This window comes from Pongo abelii, chromosome 4, assembly GCF_028885655.2.
Source record: "Pongo abelii isolate AG06213 chromosome 4, NHGRI_mPonAbe1-v2.0_pri, whole genome shotgun sequence".
Classification (NCBI taxonomy): Eukaryota; Metazoa; Chordata; class Mammalia; order Primates; family Hominidae; genus Pongo; species Pongo abelii.
The window spans coordinates 154,528,348-154,553,955 of NC_071989.2; the positions used below are offsets into that span (position 1 = coordinate 154,528,348).

The following is a 25,608-nucleotide window of genomic DNA, read 5'->3' on the forward strand; positions in this document are numbered from 1 at the left end:
AAGGACACCAGTCGTACTGGATTAGGATCCACCCTGAAGGTCTCATTTTAAACTAGTTACAACGGCAAGACCCTATTTCCAGATAAAATCGTATTCACAGTTACCAGGGGTTAAGACTTCAACATATCTTTTGGTGGAGGAGTGGGAGTTGGGGAACACAGTTCCACCCATAGCTGTTGCTACCTGAGGTTTTGAATCTGGGGCCTGAAGATTTGTGTTACAGAAGTGTTCAAGATGAGCACCAACCTGAGACTTTCTCCTTCAAGCAATCAGACCTCAAGAGTTGGGACAAGGGAAAGACAATGGCTGATGTGTTTCAGTGACATTTCCAGCCAGTCCAGATGCTAACTAAAGTTAGCCACCTCCTGCCCCATCCCTGATACTCTAAGGAAGGTGGCTTGACATAAGAAAGCCACATAACAACTCCTCCAGCTTCTCAGACATCCCTCATGAAAGGATGGCAGTAGAAATCTGGAGGGGAAAAAGCAAGCTTCCAAAACTCCAGCAGGGGAGGGGAGGGACAAAACTCACCTCTAGGCTAGGAGCGATGGCTCATGTCTGTAATCCCAGCACTTTGAGAGGCCGAGGCGGGTGGATCACCTGAGGTCAGGAGTTCAAGTCCAGCCTGGCCAACATGGTGAAACCCCGTCTCTACTAAAAATGCAAAAATTAGCCAGGTGTGTTGGTGCATGCCTGTAATCCCAGCTACTCAGGAGGCTGAGACAGGAGAATTGCTTGAAGGCGAGATGGCACCACTGCACTCCAGCCTAGGTGACAGAGCCAAGACTCCATCTCAAAAAATAAACAAACAAGAAAACTCACCTCTAGATCTGCTTTATATGGCTGGACTGGAATAGCAAATTCAGACAAATGATAAAGTCATCAACAGGGAAATGTATAAATAAAGAAGAACAGTACAGACAGTAGGGGGGAAATCATTTATTTTCACACCATTTCAGTAAAAACTTAGGAAAAAGCAATTGTTCTACTGAGAGGTTTGAGAGGAGGGTGTTGGGGAGTAAGGAGGAGGAGTTATCTTGCTGTCAAACCAGGGTATCCTTAGTCATTGGGACAGCACAGATTTCATAGACTTGGGAGGTCCTGATCTTGAGTTCCCGGGCCACCTGGCAGATGGAAAAAGGCCAACAGCAGTGCACCGCCAGCCAGTCTTCACACAGTGTGCCCTAGGGCAAGATCAGAGTCTGTTCTGTTGTAGTCACACAGGCTCATTTTTCTTCCCCAGGGACCTGTACAATGTTACCTCCTGGCCCTTCAACCACGGCTTCCAAGGTTCACCAACATCCTTAAGCCAATGCCCAGGGACACTAAGTTGCATAAGTGCCAAGCAGCTGAATTGCTAATCAATACCTGCGATTCAGAGCACTGCCCTTATGACCTCTGATATGGGCCTTTATAATTGAACCACTGATTTCTCTATCAACTTATTGGTTCATTCTCTTAGGACCTAATATTTATAATTATTTATTTCTTTGGAGCAGGTAATAAGTGCACATGGTCTAAAATTTCAGTGTAAGAAGGGATAGGAAGCAAAAAGTAAATCCCTCTCTCCAGCTGTCCCCAGCCATCCAGTTGCCTGCCTGGAAGTAATCATTGTTACCAGTTTCTTGTAACCACTTCCAGATAAATTCTATGTCTACATAAACATATACATATATAGTCTTTTAAAATAGTTCCATACTTCTGTGCTTTACTTTTTTTTTTTTCCACTTAAAAATATATCAGTCCAGGCCAGGCATGGTGGCTCACACCTGTAATCACAGCACTTTGGGAGGCCAAGGCGGGCGGATCACTTGAGGGCAGGACTTTGAGAACAGCCTGGTTAACATGGCAAAACCCTATCTCTACTAAAATAATATGGTATTTTAGTTAACTTATATTTCCTGGTAAAGAATAAAATTTTTAAATGTATTTCCTTTCTCAAAGTTTCCCACTAAGCATGGTATGTTTCAACATCCTCACCCACCCTTCTTTTATTTGGAAAATCACAGGTTTGGAAGGCATCTAGGTTTTCATACAGATTCAGGTTCACATATACCTTCAAACACACTTACCTGTATTTTATGTCTCTCCCTGGTGCCAATTCTCAGTGCAAAGGTGGACCCAGGTAACAACGGCCAACAAAGACACTCTCCATAATGCCTGGCGATGTCACACTCAAGACACATAGGACAGAATAGACCACAGAAACCTGTCAATAACCACATCCAGAAAAACAAGGTTCTCAGATTTCTTGGAGCAACTTCACATCTCAAAAAATATTTACAACTTTATGCCACCAGTTTAATGCTGCACTGTCTCCCTGTTATCAGACACTGAGAATAAATAACCAATTCCCAAAACTCATTGTATGAAAATTGCCATAACTGAGCCACGTCAAAATTGCCTTCTTTTGTTAAACACTGGCAAAGCTGAACCTGATACAATTCTGTTAGCATTGACTATGGTAATTGTTTTGTTCCTGTTAAGAGAAAAAGCATCAAATAATTTTTCTACAGTTGAATCATAACTGTTTCTTCCATTATGTTCATCTAATTTCAATATTTAAAATAAACATGGTATACAGGATACTTTTGAATAACAGACATCTATTTCTATAAGTGTAATTGAAAGTCTTTTATAGTACACTGATTCTGCCTCCTATTCTTATCAGGGCTTTATTCTATTTCTCAGACCAAGTTATTCAAATTTATGTTAGTGTCTTGGAGCCACTGACATCTGCCAGTTTTAATCTGCAAACTATTAGGAGCTTGGTTCCTTGAACATCGACTGTAAATAATTTGTCATTTATTAGTTCACTCATCTTTACTGATATTGTTTTCTACATATTCTGCATGAACCTTTCAACACAGAGGTTCTATTCTAAATGTGTTTTGGGTCACAGACCATTTTGAGAGTACAATGATAGCTGTGAACTCAGTCCACAAGAGAAAAGAAAACTACATGCACATAGACATGCAAAATTGTGCATTCAATTTCACGGAGTTCATGGATCCATTGAAAATTATTAACAGACCACAGGTTAAGAACCCCTGATATACAGTTAAGATGTTATGTCATCTAGCATCATAAAAGATAACAACTCTGATGAATGCAAATAATGAGGACTGTGAAACAGCAAAAATTCCAAGCTAACCATAATCTCTGAAATTTTTTTTAATAAATATTTTATGGAGGCATAATTTATACATAAGAAAATGCACAGGCCATCAGTGTTCTGTGGGATGAGCATCAACAATTACATACACCCAAGTAACCAAACATGTGGAACATTGCTCTCACCCCAGAAATCCTGTGTCCCTTTCCAATCAATACCAGCCCTCCCGTTGCCCACGAGACGCAACCATTGTTCCAATATCTATTCTTATAGATGACTTTTGCCTCTTCTTGGACTTCATATTAATGAATCATATTTGCTTTTGTATCTGGCTTCTTTCGTTCAACATCATGTTTTTGATACATCTATTCTGTTGTGTGAATCTGTCTCTTTTTTTAGAGTTCAGTCATATTCCATTGTATGAATATTCCACAAATTGTTTCTCCATTCTCCCATTGATAAACATGTGATTATTTCATTTTTTGCTATTATGAATAAGACTGTTATGAAGACTCATCTGTAAGTGTTTACACAGGCATATGTTTTTATTTCATTTGGGTGGATACCTGGAAAGGGAATTGCTAGGTTATAGGGTAGATATATGTTTAACTTTGCAAGAAATGACAGACAGTTCTCCAAAGTATTTGTACCATTTTAAACTCCCATCAGCAATGCATGAGAGTTCTATTTTGTTTGTTTGTTTGTTTATTTATTTATTTTGAGACAGGGTGTCGCTCTGTCACTCAGGCTGGGGTGCGGTGGCACGATCACGGCAGCCTCAACCTCCCAGGCTCAAGCGATCCTCTCATCCTTTCATCTCAGCCTCCTGAGTAGTTGAGACTACAGGCATGCACCACCACATCCAGTGTATTAGTCTGTTCTCACATTGCTATAAAGAAATACCTGAGAATGGGTACTTTATAAAGAAAGGAGATTTCATTGCCTTACGGTTTTGCAAGCTGTACAGTAAGCATAGCAGCTTCTGCTTCTTGGGAGGCCTCAGGAAACTTACAAACATGGTGGAAGGCTAAGGAGAAGCAGGCGTGTCTTACATGGCCAGGGAAAGAGGAAGAGAGCAAAGGCGGAGGTGCTACACACTTTTAAACAACCAGATCTCATAAGAACTTACTCACTATACAGTACCAAGGGGGGGATGGATCCAATTGTGATTGGATCACAGGGGCAGCTTCTAATGGTTTGGCACCAGCCCCCCTTGTTACCATATAGTAATCCCAGGCCCCATCTCCAACATGGGGGATTACAATCCTATGAGATTTGGTGGGGACACAGATCCAAACCATATCACCTGGCTAACTTTTTTTCTTATCTTTTGTAGAGATGGGGTCTCTGTATGTTGCCCAAACTCCTGGGCTCAAGCAATCCTCCCATTTTGGCTTCCCAAAGTACTGGGATTACAAGCATGAACCACCACTTCTGGCCAAGAGTTCTGATTGCTCCACATCCTCACCAACATTTGCTATTGTCAGTCATTTTTGTTTTAGCTACTCTAGTGAGTGTGAAGTAGTCACCATTGTCTTTTAGTGCACCAGACACAAAGGCTCACATACTATGACACTAGCACACTGAAGAACTTCCTGACAATGGTCTGTCTCTGGCTACCCCTTGTTCTCCCACAGTGAGCACTTCAAAGTCCCACTCCCAAATTCAGTGACAAAGAGGCAAAAAACTAGAAATTCTGTATCTTAGACGCTCCAAGGCTCCAGGACTCTGGATTTCAGCTTCGAATAGTGGATGAAGTAGCACAAGCATACAAAGGGCATGAGGGATGGGGGCAGGGAAGGAACATCTATTTCATCTATTTGGAAGTCTCAAGATAGTCACTCAATCATCTACTGTAGACATCTCTTGGCCCAAAGCAAACTCTGAATTCAGTCTCAAATAAGACTGGGATATTTCACCCTACATTTAAAAAGTAATCTCAGGTAGATCAGCAGGCCCCACCCAGCCTGGATACCTGGTATGAACAGCTTAGAGGACAGCAAATGGTCCAGTAAATTTACTGAGAGTACAGAGTACTCACACTGTATGCAACCTTGAATTAGGGGATTTTGAAATCAATGGCACATAAAAATCAATCAACTCTCACTTTATGTGTGGATTACAAAATAGTGTAAATCCCTGTAAATAAAAAAAATTAATCAAAACTTGCTTAACTGTAAAGCTGGCAAACTAAGTGACTAATAAATCGTGTTTACACAATTGCCTCAGCTGCACCACTTTAACTGATAAAGAGAAATGCTCACCATTCTCAATAAGTATATTGTACAGAAATTGTTTAAGTGCATTTGAACTCTTGCACCATATTTTTATGACTCATATGCTTTTTAAAAAAACACATGCTTTTGTTTTTATTTTTAATCTTTTTTGTCATATAATCATGTTATCTAAGTGTTCATTAGGAGGTAGTACTAGATGCTGAAAGAAACATACCTCAAATTCAATTACTGCACTTTGAAGAAGAAATCAGATATGATTTTTAAAAAACACTATGAAGGACAAATTTTTATTATATAATAGCTAATATTTATACAGAGTTCACTATGTACCAAGCCCTGTTAAAATCACTCTGCACATATTAACTCATTTAATCTTTGCAACAATCCTATAGGTACTCTTCTTATCCCCATTTTACAGATGAGGGCACTGAGGCCCAGAAGATTTGAGTAATTTGTCCAAACTCACACAATTATCAGTGAAAGGCAGAGGAGAGATTGAACTCAGGTAGTCTGGTCCCAAAGTCTGAACTACTATACATATTACTATCTGTTCTCATGTTTTACATGTTTATCTATTATGCCACAGTAGTTGTGGATTGGTGTGCTAGACAGTAGACAGCATCCTATCACTACTTTACATTTATTCCTGTGGGGTAGTCTTAAGTCAGGCAGCTTCTTTTTTTTTTTTTTTTGAGATGAAGTCTTCCTCCGTCACCCAGGCTGGAGTTCAATGGCACAATCTCAGCTCACTGCAACCTCCACCTCGTGGGTTCAAGAGATTCTCTTGCTTCAGCCTCTTGAGTACCTGGGAATACATGTGCCTGCCACCATGCCCAGCTAATTTTTGTATTTTTAGTATAGACAGGGTTTCGCCACGTTGGCCAGGCTGGTCTCAAACTCCTGACCTCAGGTGATCCGCCCGCTTCAGCCTCCAGAAGTGCTGGGATTACAGGCTGAGCCACAGCGCCCAGTCTCAACTTCTTTAAGGAAGATCCTTTCATCAAGTATTGCTGCTCTGTACTGTGAGGAATGCAGTGGGATATGGAAACACTGTCAGGTCACACCCCAAGAAGGGATGCACAAAATCAGGATGATGGGATCCTTTGTTCTAAAGACTCTCTAGGAAAAAGCTTTGCAAAACATATCACAGGCCAAGGATAAGTATCTAGAATATATAAAGCACTCTTGGCCGGGCGCAGTGGCTCACGTCTGTAATCCCAACACTTTGAGAGGCCGAGGCGGGTGGATCATTTGAGGTCAAGAGTTTGAGACCAGCCTGGCCAACATGGTGAAACCCAATCTCCACAAAAAATACAAAAATTAGCCAGGTGGTAGTGGCGTGTGCCTGTAATCCCAGCTACTCAGGAGGTTGAGGTGGAAGAATCTCTTGAGCTTGAGAGGTGGAGGTTGCCGTGAGCCGAGATCAGGCCACTGCACTCCAGTCTGGGCAAAAGAATGAGACCGTCTCAAAAAAAAAAAAAAAAAAAAAAAAAACTCCTGCAAACCAACATATAGAAGATTAAACAAAAGAAGAAAATGGGCATAGGATACAGGCAGGTAATCCACTGAAGAGCAAATACAAATGGCCAATAATGAAGGCAAAAAGTTGCTCAATGTCATTGGAAATGAATACTAAGACATCCAGAAACCACTTATTATCCATGATAATGCCAATTTTTAAAAATTTGTCAGGCCGGGCACAGTAGCTCACACCTGTAATCCCAGCACTTTGGGAGGCTGAGGAGGGCAGATCACCTGAGGTCAGGAGTTCAAGACCAGCCTGCCCAACATGGCGAAACCCCGTCTCTGCTAAAAATACAAAAAATTAGCCGGCCATGGTGGCAGGTGTCTGTAATCCCAGCTACTCAGGAGGCTGAGGCAGGAGAATTGCTTGAACCCAGGAGGCGGAAGTTGCAGTGAGTGGAGATCGCACCACTGCACTCCAGCCCGAGCGACAAGAGCAAAACTCTGTCTCAAAGAAAAAAATTGTTAATATGATATATTGTGGGGAGCCACGAAGAAATAAGTACTCCACACACAGATGGAAGTAGAAATTAGCACAGCCACTTTGGAAGGCAATTTTGCTGAATCTATGACAATGTTACATCATCTAGGACCTAGTGATTCCACTTATCAGTGTCCACCCTGGATCAATGCTTATGCATGCTCACAAAGAGGCAGGTACAAGAATAGTCACTGCAGCATTACTTGTAACTTTAAATTTGAAACAACATGAATGTATATTAATAGGCTGAAGTACAAATAAACTATAATGGTATAACTATACGTACTGTGGAATACAAAAGATCAATTAAGAACTAACAGAGTTAAATCTCTAAGACAAATTTTGAGTTTAAAAAAATCAAACCGCATAATGATATGCACAGCATAATACATAATACCATTTATATTATAAATATAGAGAAATATAGAGAAAAAGATCAGGAAGGAAACTCTCTAAAATTTCAACACTTTGGGATGCCAAGGCAGGAGGATCACTTGAGGCCAGGAGTTTGAGACCAGCCCGGGAAAGATAGCGAGACTCCATCTCTACAAAAAAAAAATTAAAAAATTAGCCAGGCATGGTGGCATGCACCAGTAGTCCTAGCCACTCTAGAGGCTGAGGCAAGAGGAACACTTGAACCTAGGAGTGCGAGGTTACAATGAGCTGTAATCGTGCCACTGTACTTCAGCCTGGGCAACAAGTAAGACCCTACCTCTATAAATAAATAAATAAAATTAAAAGAAGGGACATGATTCCCTTTTCTGTAATGTTTCATTTTTTGCAAGGTAAATGTATTGTTACTAGTGAAAAAAAACTGTTTTTGTCTTTTTTTCTAAGGAGCTCAGGTTCAAAAGGGATAAATTTAGCTCCTTCCTCTTACACCTAAAGGCCTGGTGGTTATGTAAGCACCCACAGTATAAATGATTCAGGTGTGTTCTCTGAGATGGGTTCCACCTGCATGTGTGGAATGTTGCTCATTATTCATCCTTCTAACTCATAGGAGAGTCAAGAGAAAGAAAAGAAACCTACACAAAACCAGAGTGTGGAGCCCCAGAGAGTAGAAGTAGGAAAGGTGGGTGGAAATTGCAGCGAGGCACATTTCAGATCAATTATTGCAAAAGAGGCAGAACTTTCTAACAATGAGATGCTCAGAAAAGAAATGGGTCATATTCATACATTGCTGGTGGGAGTGTAAATTAGTACAACTTCCAAATGGAAAGCCATTTGGCAACATCTATCAATATTTAAAAGAGCACATACTATTTGACCAGCAGGTTTACTCTTTAGTGGTTATCCAACAGATATACTCACACACATGCAACATGACATCTGTGCAGTGATAGTCATATAGCAGTGGTTTGAATGGCAGTCTGGAAACCATATAAAGGTCCATCAATGGAGATTTTCAGATAACTAAGCTACGGTACATTCATACAATGGAATCTTTGCAGATTTTTTTTTTTTTTTTTTTTTTTTTTTTGAGACAGAGTCTCACTCTGTCACCCAGGCTGAAGTGCAGTAGCGCGATCTCAGCTCACTGCAACTTCTGCCTCCCGGGTTCAAGCGATTCTCCTGCTTCAGCATCCCAGGCAGCTGGGATTACAGGAGCCCGCCACCACGCCTAATTTTTGTATTTTTAGTAGAGACAGGGTTTCACCATGTTGGCCAGGCTGGTCTCAAACTCCTGACCTTGTGATCTGCCCGCCTTGGCCTCCCAAAGTGCTGGGATTACAGGCGAGAGCCACTGCACCTGGCCGAATCTTTGCCAAATTTTAAGAAATTAGCTCTGGATATGTTGATATGGTCTGATCACCTAGATATGTTTTTTTTTTCTTTTATACTTCTTTCAGAAGAATGTGATGTGAGATATATTATTAAATTAAAATAAGCCAAAGGTACTAGACAGTATGTGTTTACAGTGCTACCACTTGTATAAATTATACACACACACATATAAGCAAAACATCTAGAAGGAGAGATACCAAAATATTAACAATATTTACCTCCAAGAGCTGGGATTACAGGATGCTGTTTTTTTCTTTTATAGTTTTTTGCATTTTTCTTTTTTATGATTATTATATACTTTTATAATTAAACATCTATTTTAACTTTTTAGATTTCTATATCTGTATAAGTATATAGACTATATCTGGACTCAAGTAAAGGTGTTTGACTCTGAAGAGAAAAACCAGGTGGATAGAGAGCAAGGATGGAGTACTACTTGTTTTTCATATACACAAAATGTAGGTACTTTTGAATTCTGCATTATGTGCATGGCAGTCTTTACAAAATAATTTTTAAGATGCTGAACTGGGTCCAAAGGAAATGAGCCCTCCTCCCAGGAAGTGCTCAGAAAGTCGAGGTTGTCAGGTCTTTGCCAGGCACATTGCAGAGGGGATTTACGCAAACAGATGAGGGACCAGACAAGCTGACTCACAATATCCCTTCTAACTCTGAAGCTCTATGAGTTTTTCAATCAAATATGACAAAGAAGCAAATGAGAATACAAGTTAAAATTCATTTATGTGTTATTCAGCAAATATGTTTAAGTGCCTCCTATCGTCTAAGTGCTCTGCTGGGCGTCAGAGCATTGAACAAGAAAACTGTGGTCCCTGCTTCAGGGAGTCTACAGGTTACCTGAGATGCAGTGTGGACACATGAATCCCAGTCCAATGCCTTCTCATGCCTCCTTCCTTTTCCAGAAAACCAGGGAAAATTCTGGCTTGCTTTCTTCTTCCTACCTTGGGTATCTACTAGTTCCTAGTACACATCAGTCTCTTTACTGCCTGGTGCTTACAATGCCCGCTACAGGGAAGCTGTTTGAGTGGCTGACTCTTTCCTGTCTTTCGGGTAACAGCTTAAGTCAGCTCCTCAGAGAGACTGTCCTTTACCCCATTCTCCTATAATTTCCTTTCATAACACTCTGTTTAATTTCTTCATGGCATGTATCACAACTGCAATTATTTTGTTTATAGATTTTTGTTGTTGTTGTTTTGTTTCTTTTGTTTTGTTTTGTTTTGTTTTGTTTTGTTTTGTTTTGTTTTGAGGCAGTTTCGCTCTGTCGCCCAGGCTGGAGTGCAGTCGCGCAATCTCAACTCACTGCAACCTCTGCCTCCTGGGTTCAAGAGATTCTCCTGCCTCAGCCTCGGGTGTAGCTGGGATTACAGGCATGTACCACCACGCCCAGCTAATTTTGTATTTTCAATAGAGATGGGGTTTCACCATGTTGGCTATGGTTGGTCTCAAACTCCTGACCTCAGGTAATCCGCCCACCTCGGCCTCCCAAAGTGCTGGGATTACAGGTGTGAAGCCACCGCACCCGGCCTATAGATTTGTTTATTATCCATCTCCTCTAAGGCACTGTCTCTGACCTATTCACTAATGTGTCTGTATCACCTACCTTGTGCCTATACATGGGAAGAAACTCAGTAAACCTGGTTGAATCATGAGCTGAATTATGAGTTGATTACACCTTCCGCATAAACCTTCTCTGAGGCCACATCACAAACATTCCCAAAGCTGGACTGCCCAGTCTTTTACTCACAATGCCACTTAGCAGCCACTTATTTCACCTCAGTTGAATCTTCACATCTGAGCTCTCAGCTACCCTATCTTCAAAGGACACAGAGACACCCATTTGCTAATCCCACTGCAGTGTGAATTCAGATGAAAGCACAGAGGTGGGAAGAAGGAGGCACTTAAAATACATAATTACAATAAAATGAAGAAGCAAAATGTCAAAAAGAAATGGAAATCACTGCTGTTCATAATGTACCCTTTGCTTAATGGATGACAAATTGTAGCAAAAATTCTCAGCATTTGATGGAAAAATGTCCCAGGATGGGAATCTGGCATGGAACAGTCATGAGAAGAAGCTCTCCCTTTGTTCCCAAGTCTGTCAAAACGATGTACACAGTGATTTACTCTAAATAAAACTGTGGATAAAACAATCCCCAATTAAAAGTCTTTCTAAACCAGGAGGGAAAGAAATCCAAGACTCGTAGCACTCACACTCCAGCAGCATTCTCAGAATTACAGTGCAGATAATGAGTGTACACAGTAATATATTACCTTTAAGTTTTCTTCTAAGACAATTAACTTTAAAACACTATGAGCAGTCACAACATGGAAACACAACTAGGGAACAAAAATTACAACACAACATTCAAGATCACCTTTAACCCTATCCATGGCCTTTCCTTCAGAATTCATGCCAATTGTAAAGAATATTGTATTTCTCCCCATATCCTTTTTCCTCCCCTTGTCACTAAAATGGGCTCTCAAGTGGACAACCAGGGAATCCTCAGGAAGTGTGGTTGGTGTCCTGAGCGTTGATGCGGGTTGAGAGCAGAGGTGAGCAGTGAAGTAATGCTTAAGACAAACAGTATGGCTGAGGAGTAAGAATTCCTTGACCAGCTTCTCTAGGTGCTCTTAGGATTATGTAGAAATCATTCTGCAGCATCTAATATAAGCCTTCTGACTCATCTACTCTCTGCTCTCAACATGCTGAAGGATAATTTTTTTAAAATAACAGTAATATTAATAGCTAAGATTTACTAAGTGCATTGTAATGATTTTTTTTTAATTTTCCTGGTAACTGCACCCCAATAGTAAATTTAGGAAATTATCCCTTCCTTATTATGAACCATATTGGTAGGACTATCATTCAGAGAACCCTGGCCTGGTCAAGGAGTAGGCACATGATCCAAGCTGAGCAAATTGAGCTGCTTCCACTGAAACATCAATTCTCAGATGGGGATGACACAAGGATAAAAACATTTAAAGCTGATCGGACTGTCAGCTAGCACCTAATAACAATGCATCTTGTCCCTTTCTGGGCTTGGCTTTTACCTGGCTCATTGATTCTGGGAGCTATCCTATGGCCTTCTAATGAAATTCAATGTTGGCTTATATATTCGTTTCCTAGGGCTGCCATAGCAAAATATCACAAACTGGGTGGCTTAAAACAACAGGAATTATTTTCTCGTGGGAGAATTCTGGAGGTTAGAGGTGTGAAACCAAAGTGTTGGCAGAGTTGGTTCCTTTTAGGGGGTCTGAGGGAAAAATCTGTTCCCTGTCTCTTTTCTGGCTTCTGGGGGTTGCTGGCAATCATTGGTGCTCCTTGGCTTGCAGATGTGTCACTCCAGTCTCTTGTCTTCACATGGCCTTCTCCTTTGTGTGTCTGTGTCCAAATCTCTCTCTTCTTATAAATAAGGATTGACTTTATTTTAATTTGACTACATTGTGAAGACTCTATTTCCAAATAAAGTCACATTCAGAGGTTCCAGGTGAAAATGGGTTTTAAAGTGACACTGCTCAACCTAGCACAGCTTGCAACCCTAAATCCCTAACTGATCCAGTTGTGCCTCAAACTAGTGTTAAGAGTGGGTTCTATACATGTTCTGTTTTCATCTTTACAGTAAACCTTGGGGTAGGCACCTTTATTATCTTCATTTTAGAGGTGGAAAAATGAAGACCCAAAGGACTTGTTCAACGTTACATGGCCAGTAAGAGCCAGAGTTAGGATTCAAGGTGTATATGTGATACGAAGCTGTTCTCCTAACCACTACACCATATTCCAGGCTTTGCCCTAGTTAAAAGTGCACTGAAGTTCCCCCAACCCCCAACCATAAGCTATGAAAGGAAAATGGTCCACTTATTATTCTGGGGCCAGATCTGCACATTTGTGCATGGCTACTCTAGCTCTCTGTACCTTAGTACTGGTGACTACCAAAGTCATGAAAAGAGCAGAGAATCAGGAAGAATTCTGAGAGAACCAGAGAACAGCTTCCATAATTGTCTGGTCAGAAATCCACATGGGTAGCAGCGACAGGAAGAGACTTGCCCAGCTGTGGGTCAGGGGGAAGACTCTCAGCTGAATGAGGACTTGCTCAGAGTTCTCTGGTTGATATGTCCTGTGAGGCATTAGGACTAATTCAGATCTTCCCAGAAGGCTGCTATATCCTTCAAAAATATTTTACCCATGGTCTGTTGGATTTGGAACTTAAGAGACTAACCCTCATCCATCACACATACCCTCCCTCCTCCCAGAGAGACGCTGTGATCCAATTGCTCCCTAGGGCAAGACCATCAGGTCCTGGAAGGGGATCCTGACATGTGGTACCAAAGATGGGTCAGAATGTCCTAAGGTAAAAATAGAATCAATGAGCTTTGAACTCTAAGCCCAGGGGGGAATCATGTAGCCAGAAGACAGTGTTATTTGCCCCTCTTTATAGCTGAAAAGTGTCAAACCAGTGTCTGAAAAGATTTCAGTCAAGGAAGGGAGTTTCTTTTTGTGATTGTTCTTGTTGATATGAGTACTACGTATTCTTCCAAGACAATTGAAAAAAGAAAAGCAAAAAGGAAATAAACACTATCCATTAACCTACCATCTGGAGACATCTGCTATAAATATTTGTATTTGTATTCTTCCAGACATTTAAGAAATTTTTCCTCTCTCCAAAAACACGGTATCTACTGTGCACAGTTTTGCAATGTGTTTAACATAAAAATGTATCCAAGTCATCTTTTCATCTCATTAAATATTATTCTACAATATGACTTTTCATGGCTGCATAATAATTCATTGTGTGGATTCCTCTTGTTGAACATTTAAGTTGTTCTGCTGTAATAACTAATGCTGCAAAATTTAATGTTCCTGCTAAATCTTTGCACATGATTTATTTCCTTAAACTCCTAAAAATGTAATTACTGGGTCAAAAGCTATGCAACAGCTCAGGTTCTTTCTACATGGATTGCTAAACCATCCCCCAGAAGAGTTGTACCAATTTACACTCCCACCAGCAGTGGATAAGAAAGCTCATTTTGTGCACTTTGCCAACAGTGGAGTCTGTCATTTAGAAATCTTTGAAGGCACCACTTATTCTATAAAAGCATCCATATCTCTGAAAAGCAAGATTTTTCCAGACAAGGAGTACATTTGAGTCACTGAAAGATTAGTCCAGTTATTCTGAAAACATTTAATTTCTGTCCTTGTGCCTGCTGTAGCTTTTCCACTCACTGATGTCCTGGAAAAGAAAATAGTCAGGAGGAACTTAAATGAGGAGGGAAAACGTACAAATTCTCCTATCTCTGCAGACACTGAAGAGACCGGTGCTCCAGCCCCCACCAGTCTGGACAATTGCTGTGATTGTCGTCCTGCCACTGGCTCCCCGAACAGGCTGCTTCACCACAGCACTGGCTGGTACATGGCCCCTGGAAAGTCAAGGATGATGATTAACTTGGAAACAAAGGTGTTTCAGAACAATAACCATTAAGCCAAGTCAGAACCATAAAGAAGAGATAGGGACCCAATGATGCCAAGGGGCTCATAATTCATAGCCCAAATCGACTTTGCCATCTCCCTCGCTCCTCCTCCTCCATCATACCTCCTCTTCTGGCTTTTTGCCTCATCTCCATTAATGGAATTATTGTTCTAAATCCTGACATGCAAATTCAAGCTCAATGTCCAGTCTACTTCCTCAGTGCTTCAAATAGTTAAATTCACAAATTTGGAATCGAGGCCTCAGTTCAAATCCAGGCATTCCTGGAGGCTTGATCTTAGTTAAATGACTTTACCTCTCTGCTTTCCACTGGTTTTGATGAAAAAACTACCTCATGAGATTATTGTGTCTATTGAAGGACATCTGATTCATTTACTGTGCCCAGGGGATGTGTGTGACAAAGTAACTCTGAGTGAGCTGTATCCCAAGGATTTTGAACCTTTGCTGAAGGGATACTGAGAAGGAACTGGACTGAGTGGGCAGACTGAAACCTGGACTAGGCTGTTGAAGTTGACATGGGTATCATTTAAGTGAATAACCCAGACTTCAGAATATGTCTTGATATCAAATTACTGTATGATTGACCTAGTGGTGCCACAAAGTATACTTTGGGTTGATTTTCCCAGAAAGGAATGAATATTCCTATCATCAATCATTCTGAATTAGAAAATGAAAACCTGGTGGCTGGGCTTCAAAAGCGAGGTAAGGAAAAACTTCTCTTCCTGAGGCTGAAAATCAGTTGTGCCTGAACTTCAACCATGGGGATGTCTGGAGTGATTTCCATAGTGAAGGGTAAGTTGCACTTGGCCTCATAGAAGGGGTGGGTCAAGAGTGGGGTAGAAGGGCCCTAGAATGAATCTGAGCCTGTGCAGTGTGGTAATTATTCTGTTTTGTGCTTCTCTTTCAGCAAGCCTCATTAAGATTTTGCACCTGGTTTCCGATGTGCTATGAAGAATTAAAGAAAGAGCCTGCCTCATAGTTGAGACAAAATAAGAGACAGCAGCATTTCTTCCTATAACAGTTGTTGCAGTAGGGTGCGGCGGCTCATGCCTGTAATCCTAGCACTTTTGGGAGCCCGAGGCTGGTGGATCATGAGGTCAGGAGTTCAAGACCAGCTGACCAACATGGTGAAACCCTGTCTCTACTAAAAATACAAAAATTAGCTGGGCGTGGTGGTGTGCACTTGTAGTCACAGCTACTCAGGATGCTGAGGTGGGAAAATCGCTTGAACTAAGGAGGCAGAGGTTGCAGCGAGCTGAGCTCGCACCACTGCACCCCAGCCTGGGTGACAGAGCGAGACTCCATCTCAAAAAAAAAAAAGTTGTTGCAGTAATAGTTGCCAAAGTTCAGCACCTGGGACACATGGCCTGTAGGCCAAAGCAGAACATTCCTAACTACCCTTAAGACAACATCCTGGGGGCATCTTGGAAACAGCTGTGGAGCCCATTACCTCTGATTTCTGGCAATAAAGCCAATGGAATATCATGGTATTATAGTATAAGTTGCATTGTGGATCTTATTAAGATCCACATCTCTTTTTCATCCCACCAATACGGATCATGTCCACACCTTCCCAAAGATGACAGCACATTAGCTTGTTAAAAAAAGAAACTCCCAAGCCTTCCCTCAGACCAACTGCACAGGTTTCCAAGAATGAGGTACGGAAATCAATATCAAAACAAGGCTTTCAGGTAATTTTTAAGCACTCATGCCATTCTGAAACCTGATATCAGTAGATATGGACACTAGTGATGGTGACTACATAGTCTCCCACTAGCTAGGTGGTGATGTCAATGCAAGAGAGATGGCAAAAAGTTAAAAAAAAAAAAAAAAAGGAGAATAAGAGGTAGGGATGTTTGGAACATATCCAGTCTAAATGTCAGTAAGAATCAAGACAATACTTAACAAAGGGCTGGAAATGATGTACCAGAGCTTTGAAGAGAGGTTAGGGTTGGAAGCGACCTGTCTGGAAGTGTGAAGTGGAACTATGAAATATCCCCAGCCCTTTTATCCATTAGGCATTGTAGACAGTTCTCATGGTCTAATGAGCTTTCCAAGAACCTATTGTGGAAAAAAAATTGGCTCCAAAATATAAAAACTGCAAATAAATTAATGCTCAATTAAACACAAAAATCTAGCATTATGTCAATTTTATTAATTGCCAAATTTAGAATTCACAAATATTTAACATTTTGAAAACAATTTATAAGTTCTCATTTTGCAAAAATTCCCATATATGAATGGTTGCTAAGAAGCAGCAACTAGACATAAATGAGTTATTCATAGTCAAATAATCTCAAAAAACATTATAAAAATTCTTTCAAGTATTGTACAGAAAAAATATATATATGTATATAACAAATGTATGGGTATATTTTAATATGCTTGTTATGATGTAAGTTAGGGCCCATTTCTGTAGACTGCATCACCTCCCCCAAAACGCATATATGCTGAAGTTCTAGCCCCCAGTGTGAATGTATTTGGAGACAGGGCACTTAGGAAGTAATGAAAGTTAAGTGAAGTGGTAGGGGTGAGATCCTGATTCAGTAAGTTTGGTGGCCTTAGGCCAGGCACAGTGGCTCATGCCTATAATCCCAGCACTTTGGGAGGCTAAGGCAGGTGGATTGCTTGAGCTCAGGAGCTCGAGACCAGCCTGAGCAACATGGTGAAACCCTATCTCAACTAAAAATACAAAAAGCCAGGCATGGTGGCATGCACCTGTGGTCTCAGCTACTTGGGAAGCTGAGGTAGGAGGATTGCTTGAGCCTGGGAGGAAGAGGCTGCAATGAGCCGAGATTGCACCACTGCATTCCAGCCTAGGCAACAGAGCAAGACCCTGTCTCAAAAAAAAAAATATGTGGCCTTATAAGAGAGATTGCTATCTCTCTACATGCACGTACACAGGAAAGGCCACGTGAGCACACTGCAAACCAGGAAGAAAGTCCTCACCAGAGCCCAACTGGGCTGGCACTCTAATCTCAGACTTCCATTCTCCAGAACTGTGAGAAAATTATTTCTCTTGTTTAAGCCACACAGCCTATGGTATTTTGCTACAGCAACCGGAACAGACTAAGACATCTTTGCTGATTTGAAATTGGCCCTGAAGAAACTACTTTTATATGTCTTATTTTCTCTGCCTCCATGTGCGCTCCCCGAGGTTGGGGGCTTATGCTGTTCCTCCCTGTATACCCAGTATCCCGCACACTACCCTGAAACCTCATGGGTGCATGATAAATATTTGTTGGACTGGACCAAATAGATTCACTTGTCTCTTCTGTTATATTTGAGTCCTCCTCAAGGCTAGCTACAAATTTATGTGAACTTTACTGTGTTTCATTCTCTAGTAAAGCCACAAGTCTTGGGCATGAACTGATGAAATACAAGCAGAGGGTAGCCTAAAAGCTTTCTGCATTCCTCCATACAAAGGCATTTACCTCTCAATGTGATGGCCACAAGTTGGGGCTTCCATCATTAGGCTAAGAGCTTCAATCATCTTTTAGTAGAGGGATTTCTTAGGGCAGCCTAAGAATAGAATGTTTGCTTCTAACTCAGTATTATGTGCGTGACACCTTTTATTATAGCAAGGAATGCTGTATTCTATTCATTCCAAATCAAATAACTAACAGGATAGCTTTTCCTTAATGGAAAAAGAAAATGGGTTTTTTCTGTGTTTACCCTTTTTTTTTTTTTTTGTCTTTTGTCTTTTTTTGAAACAGGGTCTTGCTCTGTCACCCAGGCTGGAGTTCAGCGGCATGATCGTAGCTCTCTGCAACTTCGAACTCCTGGGCTCAAGAGATCCTCCTGCCTCAGCCTCTCAAGTAGCTGGGACTACAGGCACATGCCACCATGCCCAGCTAATTTTTTTAAATTTTTTGTAGAGATAGGGGTCTCGCTTTATTGCCTAGGCTATTTGTCTAATTTTGAACTCAAGGATAGATATGTTATTTATTTCCTTAATACCCTGAGTCTTCAGTTATTTTTATATTAAAATGTTTGAATTGACATACATTGGCTAAGACATTTCAGTTCAAAATGATTGCTCATGTGTTGTAATTGAAATAACAACCATAGCTAACTTTCACTGAGTACCTTCCATGTACCAGGATCTCAGTAGTTCATTAAGAACTGAAAGATTATTCAGGGGCTGCTACAGGTAGCAGACTCAAGTAGCTCCTGTAGCTTCCTAGACAGCTTTTCTATATATTACGCCCAGGGAATCTTATGCTACCATGAAGAACAGGAATGAGTATGCAAACAGTGGATGAAGCTTATGGCCACAAAGCTCTGCTAAACCAGAGAAGATGCTCATTTACCTATCAAATTCCACAAGTTCTTCATTTAGTAGAAAAAGCAAAGATTTTAATTTCAGACACAAAAAAGTTCAAATAGTTACATTCTAGTTGTTTGATCTTAGAAAATACAACTTGTCATAACCCTCAGCTCTGGCATCCTCCTCCATAAAATTGGATTTAAAATATCCTAGCTCCTCAGTTACCAGAGTATTAAACAAGATCATGTACCTGACACGTAGTAGGCATGAAGTCGATGGCCACTGTTATTCTAACTTCAGGATCCTGTGTATGCTCTAGGGCATTCTGCATACTTTTCTCAGAAACAAAGGAAGGAGAAAGGAGAGCTGGACCAGGTTTTCAGTTGTCATATGTGCTACCCAAATGCCTTAAAATTCAGTCAGAGTGATGGCCAGGCACGGTGATGCACACCTATAATCCCAGCCACAAGGGAGACTGAGGTAAGAGGATTGCTTAAATCCATGAGCAAGACTCCATCTCTTCTTTCTTTTTTTGAGACAGAGTTTTGCTCTTGTCGCCCAGGCTGGAGTGCAGTAGTGTGATCTTGGCTCACTGCAATCTCTGCCTCCGGGGTTCAACCAATTCTCCTGCCTCAGCCTCCCTAATAGCTGGGATTACAGGCATGCACCACCACACCCAGCTAATTCTGTATTTTTAGTAAAGACGGGGTTTCACCATGTTGGCTAGGCTGGTCTCGAATTCCTGACTTCAGGTGATCTGCCCACCTCAGCCTCCCAAAGTGCTAAGATTACAGGTATGAGCCACTGTGCCCGGCCTCAGACCCCATCTCTTAAAAAAAAAAGATTCAGTCAGGGTAATCAACCATTCCAGTTGGCCCAGGACCAAGGGTTTTCCCAGGATAGGGAACTTTTAGTGCTAAAACCAGTACAGTTCCAGGCAAACCAAGATGGTTGGTGACCCTAACCCTCAGAAGCTGAGGGAGGCTTTAACTCAGGAGGCAGGAGGCTAACTCCTGTTAAAGTTTGATGGATGAGATACATACTTTTCCCCCTTTTTGACCTAACTCCATTCCTCTTCCTCTTCTAGCACAAGCCCTACCATGTCTTCCACATGCCTGGTTCTTCAGCCTGGGGTGTTACATGTCACTCTTCCGTAATCACACTTGGAGTATTGAGAAATCATTCTGCCTTGCACCTAGGCCTCCTTGATTATTTCAAACTCAGCTGAAGCCAAAACCCTTGAGTTTTCATTTCAAAAGGGTGGAAATGATTGGCAGTCTCTAAAAATAAAGTTCCACTTGGTCAGGGTTCAACATTTTAAGAATAAAGAGATACCATTTCACCCAAGCCAGCCCTTTTCTTGTCACCAGCCAAGAAAGGCCAGAAGGAACAAATCAGTTGCCCTCTTTTCAAGTTTGCATGGAGAAAAGATAGCAACCACTTTCTTCCCAAGCCCAGTTTTCTTTTCCCTGGCTCCTTATAAGTAGAGGTTGATTCGATAGTCCAACTAAAGAGCAAAAGCTAGGGGAAAAACTCATCCTATTCCCTACCTCAAGTTGGAAATAAAATATTGTTCATCTTCAGATGACATGTGTGACAACAGAGGTGAGTATATGTTGAGTAAGGAAAGATCCTCAGGACACTTGAAGAAGTTACTTCCAAACCAATTCATAGTGAGAAGTGTTTTCTTGTCCCTTGGACTATCCTTTTTCCCTTTGGCAATAAGCTGGTTTCTAAACTTCAGATTAGTCCAAAGTGAAACATCTCTTGAAAGAATGTTCCCTTAATATTCTGGAACCTGAGGTCATAGCAGTGTAACTGACAGACATCTTTTTTCTTTAAAGACAGGTATACACCTAACTGTGGACACATTCATCTTACTAATCTGTAGGGAGATATTGCTGGAGTATAGAGTAAGTAGAAAAAGAAAAAGACTTGTCTTTGGTAGAAAACTCTTTAAGAGACGCCTCTAGTAAACATTTATCTAGCTAAGTGCCACTTGACCGTTCCTTGGAAGATTCAGAAGGCTGAAAATTTCTGCCATGCCATGTGATTGAGAAGCAGCAGGGACCTCTCTTCATCCCCTGAACTGCTGGTCCAATTCAGCCAGATGATGCAAGTCCCGTAGCCAACCCAAAAGCAGGAGCAAAAAAAGTCTTTCAGTGCAGGTAGTGTATTTGAATCCATCTTATGAAAGGCGGTCTCCTCAAGTTTGAGCTATGGTAGATTGCCACAAGCCTCAAAGCCTTTTCAGAACTTCTAGAAATTGTCTGCTCTTCCATTAACTTCATTGATAATGCCAGGAAAATGGCATTTCTTCTTTCCTACCCAGTCTAGATGAAATCTAGTAACTGAAGCAGGGCTTGCCTGGTGATGTCCTCACAACAGCTCTGAATCCTCAAGGTCTCAGGAGCCTCTGAATCATGCCTCTAACACATGTCTTATGGAGGTGTGGACCCTAGAAACATTGGGAAATATCCTAAGACAAAAAATTAGGCAAAATTTCACGTTGAGTAAAGGGCTCTGCAATCATAATTCGACATTACATTAGAAAGACATCAGGAGGATACTGCCAATTATATCATATATTCTTTTCATCAGACCCATAGAGAATGGTTGTTTAGGGTTCTGAACTTCAAAGCATTTACTTGAACCAGGTTGTTAGGAAAAGCCTACAATACCTTCCAAATCAAGATTCCTCAGACATAGCTTCATAACTGCCTTCAGTCATGGGGTTCTGGGCAACTGTCATTGTCTTAACAGTAAGGATGCACCCTACATTAAGGACAGGTATGTTTTTTCTGCTTACTACTCTATTCCAAGTGCTTACCACAGTGTCTGGCACATAAAAAGCACTCAATAATTTGTTGAATAAATGTGCCCTACATGAAAATTTAGGTTTATAAGAATAACAGAAATTAAGAGGTGATTACTAGCTTTGCCAAAAAAAAAAAAGATTTACAGTAAGATTCCTTTGAAGAGGAAACCACCATTGTACATGTAAGCTATGACTCCATATTTTTACATTTCATTTGCACCCAACTTTTCTAATCAAACGTCTATTGTATGAAGTGACTAATCCACATGCTACACAGCTTTTTCATTTAAAAATAAATGAATAGAAAAGGCATGTGCTTTATAAAAGAATGCCAAATATTTATGAAAAATAAATAATAGCATTAGAATATCACCATTTTGCATAGCCCCAACATAAGAACTTATCAGGAAGGAACTTCAGAAGCATTAAAATCATTAGATAAAAAAGATTAGGAACCGAATATTCTCAAGGTGCAAAAATATAACTATTCCACATATTTCTAATTGCAAAAGAGAAAATGTACCTTAACTATGAAAAGTTCCAGAAGTACTCAAAATGCATATTTATATTGGTAAGTTCTGAAAGTGTAAGAAAAAAAAAGTACCCTTACAATAAAAGCTCTGGGTGTGATTTTAACAAATATGCCTTTACATCAGAAGGTCCTAGAAGTGATCAAAATGTATCTTTAACATTACCCTTCACCCTTCCTCCATGAATGTAGGTTCCTGAGGCCTCCCCAGCCATGCCTCCTGTATAGCCAGTGGAACTGAGTCAATTAAAACTCTTTTCTACATAAATTACCCAGTCTCAGGTAGTTTTTTATAGCAGTATAAAAACACACTAGACCAGATGCAGTGGCTCACACCTGTAATCCCAGCACTTTGGGAGGCTGAGGCGGGCAGATCATCTGAGGTCAGGAGTTTCAGACCAGCCTGGCCAACATGGTGAAACCCTGTCTCTACTTAAAAATACAAAAATTAGCCAGGCATGGTGGCAGGCACTGTAATCCCAGCTACTCGGGAGGCTGAGGCAACAGGATTGCTTGAACCTGGGAGGCGGAGGTTGCAGTGAGCCAAGATCATTCGACTGCACTCTAGTCTAGATGACAGAGCAAGACTGCCTCAAAAAAAAAAAAAAAAGAAAAGAAAAAGAAAAGAAAACACACTAATACAAGCTCTATGCACAGCAGAGGGCCATTACAAACCTTATTGATGCTGTAAATTTTGGGGTGAAGTATTTTCTACCTGACTGGGGTCCATATAAACTTCTCCTTTCTCTGACCTCCTAATGGCCCTGGTAACACTGGCCCTGGTCAAATACATTGCTGTTTTCCATGCACGAATTCTTTGTTATCTAAGTGCAATGAAGATGGAGGCCAGGGCTCTAATTCAACTCTGCTGCTAATATATAGGATCTTGAGCCAGTGACTTTGACCTGTTTCTTCATGTGGCTTCCTTGCTATTCCTTCAGCACACCAGCTACATGCCCGCCTCAGAGCAAAAAATGCTTTTGACCACATACATGCTAACAAAACTACATATTCATTTACCCTCAGACCCACAAGCCCACTTCTACAAATTTACTCTGAAGATATACCTCCACAAAAGTGAAATAACATATTCATGAGGTTACTCACTATATCATTCTATACAAATTCTATAAAATATTAAAAACTTAGAAACAACCTATATGTTCATCCATAGAGACTGGTTGAATAAACTAAGGTACACCTTTACAATAGTATTACATGAGCAAGGAAAGAAGAGGGGCAAAAGAGGAAGGAGGGAAGAAAAAGGAAGAGAAAAAAAAGATTTTTTCTTTTCTTTTTTTTTTCTTTTTTTTGAGACTGAGTCTCGCTCTGTCACCCAGGCTGGAGTGCAGTGGTGCAATCTCGGCTCACTGCAAGCTCCGCCTCCCGGGTTCACACTATTCTCCTGCCTCAGCCTCCCGAGCAGCTGGGACTACAGGCGCCCGCCACCACACCCAGCTAATTCTTTTGTATTTTTAGTAGAGATGGGGTTTCACCGTGTTAGCCAGGATGGTCTCGATCTCCTGACCTCGTGATCCACCTGCCTCAGCCTCTGAAAGTGCTAGGATTACAGGCGTGAGCCACCACACCCGGCAGATTTTTTTCTTTTTAAAGAGACAGGGTCTCACTTTGTCACCCAGGCTGGAGTGCAGTAGCACTATCATTACTCATTGCTGCCTCGAATTCCTAGGTTCAAGTGATCCTCCTGCTTCAGCCTCCCAAGAGGCTAGGATTACAGGCCCATGCCACCACACTTGGCTAATTTTTAGATTTTTCGTAGAGACAGGATTTCACAATCTTGCCCAGGTGGGTCTTGAACTCCTAGGCTCAAGTGATCCTCCCCATTCAGCCTCCCAAAGTACTGGGATTACATGCATGAGCCACCATAACTGGCCAAGAAAAAGATTTCTATGAACCAAAGTAGAAAACTGCCCAGGCTACGTTGTTAACTAAAAAAGCAAGATGGAAAATAATTATTATATATATATAGTAAATTACATATATAAATGATGTAAAATAATATATATATAATGCTACTTCTTATATAAGAAAGGAGAAACTAAAGTATAAATATTCACTTATTTTTGGAAAAAGAAACACAGGAAAGATACTCCAGAAACCAATGACAATGGTTAGCTATAGAGTAAGTGGGAATGTGGTGCCAGAGAGTAAGAATTTTCTTGGTTTTGACTTTTGAACTTTTTTTTAAAGGGATGGGGTTTTACCCTGTCACTCAGGCTGGAGTGCAGTGGCATGATCACAGCTCACTGCAGTCTTGAACTCCTAGACTCAAATGATCCGCCTGCCTCAGCCTCCCAAGTAACTGGGACTACAGGTATGAACCACTATAACTGGCTAATTTGAAAAAAAAAACAAACTTTTTTTTTAGAGACAGGGTCTCACGGTCTCACTATATTGCCCAGGTTGTCTTGAACTCTCCCACCCCAGCCTCCCAAGGGGCTGGGATTACAAGCACAAGCCACCACATCTGGCTGAATCATGTATTTTTACTTATTCAAAAATCAGATGAAAAGAGAAAGCAAACCATAAAACTGAATATAAACAGAAATGAATGGCTTTAATTCTATATTAAAAGCATGTACAAGAAAGAATCCAAGAAACATTTCTTGATTAAAGAAAAAACCAGCCAGGCATGGTGGTGCATGCCTGTAGTTCCAGCTACTTGGGAAGCTGAGGCAGGAGGATCACTTAAGCCCGGGAGATCAAGGCTGCAGTGAGCTCTGATTGCATCACTACACTCTAGCCTGGACCACAGAGTGAGACTCTGTCATCAAAAAAAAAAAAGCAAGCAACCACATACAAAAATGAATTCAGGAAATATTTAAATAGTGCTCTGACTATATTCCTTAGAGAGATATGTTCTAAGGACATAAAGAATTGCAAAACAAACAAACAAAACCAAATACTGTACTTATTTATTGCTAACAGAATTGGATTGGCAATTCTGAAATTTTTAATAGACTAAATGAGTAAATATATTGAGGTTCTTGAGAACCAGAGTTCTTACCGTGTGAGAAGGGAAATACAATTGTAAAGGGGAAAAGATGAGAATTCAGTGGTATTAGATAAAATTATTGTTATCTATTGTTATCTATTGTTATTATTGTTGTTATAAACAACAGAAATGTATTGCTAGTTTTGGAGGCTAGGAAGTCCAAAAGGAAGGCACCAGCATATTCAACTCCTGGTGAGGGCCCATTCCTCATAGCTGGTGCCTTCTGTGTCCTCACATGGCATAAAGGCAACAGGACTCCCTCAAGCCTCTTTTCTAAGAGCACTAATCCCATTCATGAGGAAGCCACCCTCATGACCTAATCACCTCCTACAGGC

The 25,608-nt window shown here is 40.9% G+C and overlaps 1 protein-coding gene across 1 annotated transcript; it reads right to left on the reverse strand.

The window, feature by feature from the left end:
- Positions 1–924: 924 nt before the first annotated feature.
- PLAC8L1 (PLAC8 like 1) lies at positions 925–22,846 on the reverse strand. Its single transcript, XM_002816037.5, has 4 exons — positions 20,461–22,846; positions 14,436–14,572; positions 2,073–2,209; positions 925–1,184 (listed from the first exon to the last, which is right to left on the reverse strand). Exons 1-4 carry the CDS (start codon positions 20,580–20,582, stop codon positions 1,044–1,046), a joined length of 537 nt encoding a protein of 178 aa, XP_002816083.1. The 5' UTR covers positions 20,583–22,846; the 3' UTR covers positions 925–1,043.
- Between the last annotated feature and the right edge of the window lie 2,762 nt (positions 22,847–25,608).

Excerpts from the sequence above, each read along its gene's own strand:
- PLAC8L1 (XM_002816037.5), bottom strand. The coding sequence starts at position 20,582 with ATGAATTGGTTTGGAAGTAACTTCTTCAAGTGTCCTGAGGATCTTTCC. Across the intron at positions 2,210-14,435 it reads CTGCAGAGATAGGAGAATTT|GTTTCTGTGGTCTATTCTGT; the intron begins GTACGTTTTCCC and ends GGTTATTGACAG. Across the intron at positions 1,185-2,072 it reads GGGAGAGACATAAAATACAG|GGCACACTGTGTGAAGACTG; the intron begins GTAAGTGTGTTT and ends ATCTTGCCCTAG.